At 32.6% G+C, this 3,860-nt stretch overlaps 1 protein-coding gene across 1 annotated transcript in view; it reads left to right on the top strand.

Annotated features, from left to right (window-relative positions):
• Positions 1-3,860, top strand: part of LOC108757415 (uncharacterized) — a 14,889-nt gene that overhangs the window by 2,471 nt on the left and 8,558 nt on the right. The window contains 1 exon segment of the mRNA XM_018501825.1: positions 401-629. Coding sequence (XP_018357327.1) covers positions 401-629 — 229 coding nt within the window.

Here is a 3,860-nt window from a genome sequence, read left to right as displayed (position 1 = left end):
GTTTAGAAATTTGACGGTCAAACCGATAAGCCATGCCAAAATCGCACGGGTTTCGAGCGAATTTCGCACGGTGAAGTGGGATGCTTTATGCGTACTGCGCTCGTGCGGCTATCGTAAAAAGCTGATACGACTATGGCACGCATCATATTCTTTTTTTTCATAGCGATTTTTGTGCCATGATTGCACGACTTCATGCATAAACAGATTGAACGATGGTGCTATTAGCGCATTGAAATAGGCCACGCGATAGTTGTATCGACTGTCTGTGCCAAAATCGTAACAGATTTCTCTCCGTGTAGCTTATCTGAAATTGTGAATCGATCTATATTTCTATAACTATGAATAGAACCATACAATCCTCAGTGTAGTAAAAACCATTTCTTTTTTTTCTTTGATATAGGCACTGTTTCGCGGCGGCAAAAAAGCTGTTGACGATGAGTGTGAATCTACCACGGCATTAATCAAAACTAAAATACAAAAGGGAGGTCTGCGACTACGAAGATGGCTAATTGCGCTACTACTATTTCTGTTAACATCGCTTCTTATTATCAACAGCTATAATACCGGTCAATTTCGGATCACCCGATTCGGAGAAATGCCCAAACCAACTGTTCAAGATGTAATAACCCGTGAGTATTAAATCATTATTATTTAATTTTTTCATATGAGAGTAATTCAAATACTTATTGTTAGAACTTTATGTTGCGGTAAAAATATATCAATATACATATACAAGTATAATGAATGTAACAATATGTAGATATGTAAAAACTACCTCTTTTTTTTTTAACAAAATTTTAATATTTAAAAAAAATACTTCATTTTTCTCTTAACACTAACATTAAAAAACTGATTCATGAACTAATCGTTTAGTACGTATTTATAAGTAAATACTCTCTAAATTCCATTATGGTGTACTTGTATTAAAAAGCTTTTGCAATCGTTAAACAAACTAACATATTATAATTGTAAAACTATTTGGAAAATGAAACACTATCCAAGATCTACATGTGTAAACGGTAAAACAAAATTTTCTCACGATGTTGATGATCGTAAAGACGCTTTAAAAATGTTTTTTAATTTAGAATACATGAGATCATTTGTGCATAGATATGATATTATTGTTGTAAGTTTTTATGAAATCAGTATAAACTTTTAGCAGCGCTAATGAGATGTCTAGAATTAATATGAATAATGTTTAAACAAGAATAAAAATAAAAAAGTATGTTCTTTGGTTAATTTCAAAAATCAAATAAATAGTACAGGACTCTTAGTTTTTTAAAAGACAATACAAAGAAGTATAGAGAATATAAGAGTCAACGTAATTAATTATAAATGCAAGAATTATAATATGATATATAAAATGTATTTAAAAAATTCTATAAATAACACATTGTAAAAACATTACATAACATGTTTCGGATTGAGCCATCCTCAAATAAAACAAAATTTACAACCTTAAAATTTATTTCCATCGTCATAGACAAATCGTGATAAAAGTTATCCAATGTATACCTGTATAGCGATATTGATAAATGCCTCACGGAGATCATGAATTACTTGCAAGCGATTTACTGACCGAATGTTCGGAATTTCATAATATTCTAATTATAGAAATATAATAACATAATAAAACGAGCTAGTGAGAGTCAATATTGCGGTAAGTCTTGCAACATAAAATAATCTTTTTCACATAATTACTTATATTTATTATTCTTCAAACGTTTCGGCCATCATACGGGCCATCTTCAGTGAAACAATATAGCAATTGGACTTTTAATCCGAACTAGAGAGTGGCAAATCCATCCTTGTATTCATTGGCTCGAATACACGAGATTGATTAGTCTTGTGGCAATTGAATCAAAGGAAATCTAGATAATTAACCAATGCCATTAATAATCAATTCAATAAAAAACTATGATGAACAAGAAACTCACCAGCATGAACGTGAAGCCTCAAAAATATATAATATCACACGCATTACATCGAGATGTTAAATTCGTCAAAAATTATAATATACATCTATGTGAGTCAACGGATCACAGTCAAATGAGATTACAAAGTCACACAATGTATACAATGTGACAATAACTACAAGTACGTTATACGTCTGCGCGAACTTTTTAATATAATTATCGAATGCCTTCAAGGATGGGCAAATATGAATCGTGCAAATAATCTGTGTCTGATTGGAGATTTAAACTGTTCTTTTGTAACTTAATATATAGCATTTCAGCAATGCGTCTTTTGTGCAACCATCTCTCAGAATCCACTATCTCCTCGCTTTCCCAATCAAACTCATGATTTAAATTCAAACGATGTTCACTGAGAACAGAAAGATTGCCCCTGCGCTTACGAATGTCATTCTTATGTTCTTTGATTCTTGTCAATAAAGTTCGCTTCGTTTGGCCCACATAAGACGCATCACAATCAATGCAATTTATTTTGTATATAACATTCCTTTTAAGAAAGGTGGACACGCAATCTTTCTGTGCTCTAATGAAACATTTGAGTTTGTTGAGACTGAAGAAGGCTAACTTAACGTTAAGGTTTTTAACCACATCCTTAAACCTACCTGCAAACTTATTTATATATGGAATTGTAAACCAGATCTTCTTGTCTACGTCATTATTAGCCTCAAAGGTGTTTTTTTTTGTTTTAATGTTTTATTGTGTATAAGTGATTTTAATCTTTCATTAATTGTGTTAAAAATAAAATCCAACGGATAGTCATTCATAAGTAAAGTTTCAATTACAAATATTAGATTCTTTTTATGAAATTTCGGAACAGACAATAAGAAAGCTCTATCCACCATGCTCATAATGGTGCCCTTTTTCTGAGAAAGAGGATGTTGAGACAAGAAATTCAGCTATCTTCCAGAAAACGTAGGTTTATGGTACCAGTCATATTCAATCCTGTTGTTGTTTTTGATCAACTTAATGTCTAAAAAGTTTAGGGTGGAACCACCAATCTCCATTGTGAACTGTAAGCGTGGATGGAACGAATTGAAAACATTTAAGATCTCCTCCGCTTTGTCAACTGGAGCTGCTAATGCGATATCGTCAACATATCTAACATAGAGAGGTAGATGAAATTCTAAAGTGCTCAAAGCCTTCCTCTCTAAGGCTGAGTTTCCACTGAGCGCGTCACGCGTCGCGTCGTCGAAGGAGAGAAAGAGAGGGGTTGTGTATTTATATAATCTTATCTCTTTCTCTCTTTCATGACGCGACGCGTGACGCGCTCAGTGGAAACGTACCATAAGTCCTGCAAGACTATATCGGTAATAACCGGCGACAAAGGTGATCCCATCGGCATACCAAATTTTTGTCGATAGATCGTATTGTCAAATGAAAAAAAAAACGCTAATTCAAAAACCAGTTTAAGACTATTCAAAAATTCTTTTTTAGGAATATTAGTTTTTCTAGAAATACAAGGCCATCTACAGTTAACACTGTCCAAAGCTAGGTCAATAGGTATGTTGGTAAAGAGTGACACTACATCAAGTGATATCAAACTATAGTTATCATCTAGAGAAATATTATTTATAATTTTTGTTAAGGGTGTGTGGAAACTATTTTTTACATAACTATTGACAAGAATCAAAGAACATAAGAATGACATTCGTAAGAGTGCAGGGGCAATCTTTCTGTTCTCAGTGAACATCGTTTGAATTTAAATCATGAGTTTGATTGGGAAAGCGAGGAGATAGTGGATTCTGAGAGATGGTTGCACAAAAGACGCATTGCTAAAATGCTATATATTAAGGTAATATTTTTCGCAATAAATTTATTAATAGTTTTTATAGATTAACATCTTTATAATATATGATGCTTGATGGTAGCATCAAATTATTAAATTGT

Source organism: Trachymyrmex cornetzi, unplaced genomic scaffold (genome assembly GCF_001594075.2).
Source record: "Trachymyrmex cornetzi isolate Tcor2-1 unplaced genomic scaffold, Tcor1.1 scaffold1411, whole genome shotgun sequence".
NCBI classification, from domain to species: Eukaryota; Metazoa; Arthropoda; class Insecta; order Hymenoptera; family Formicidae; genus Trachymyrmex; species Trachymyrmex cornetzi.
Note: the sequence above shows the minus strand (reverse complement) of the source record. Positions and strands in the feature narration are given on the sequence as shown.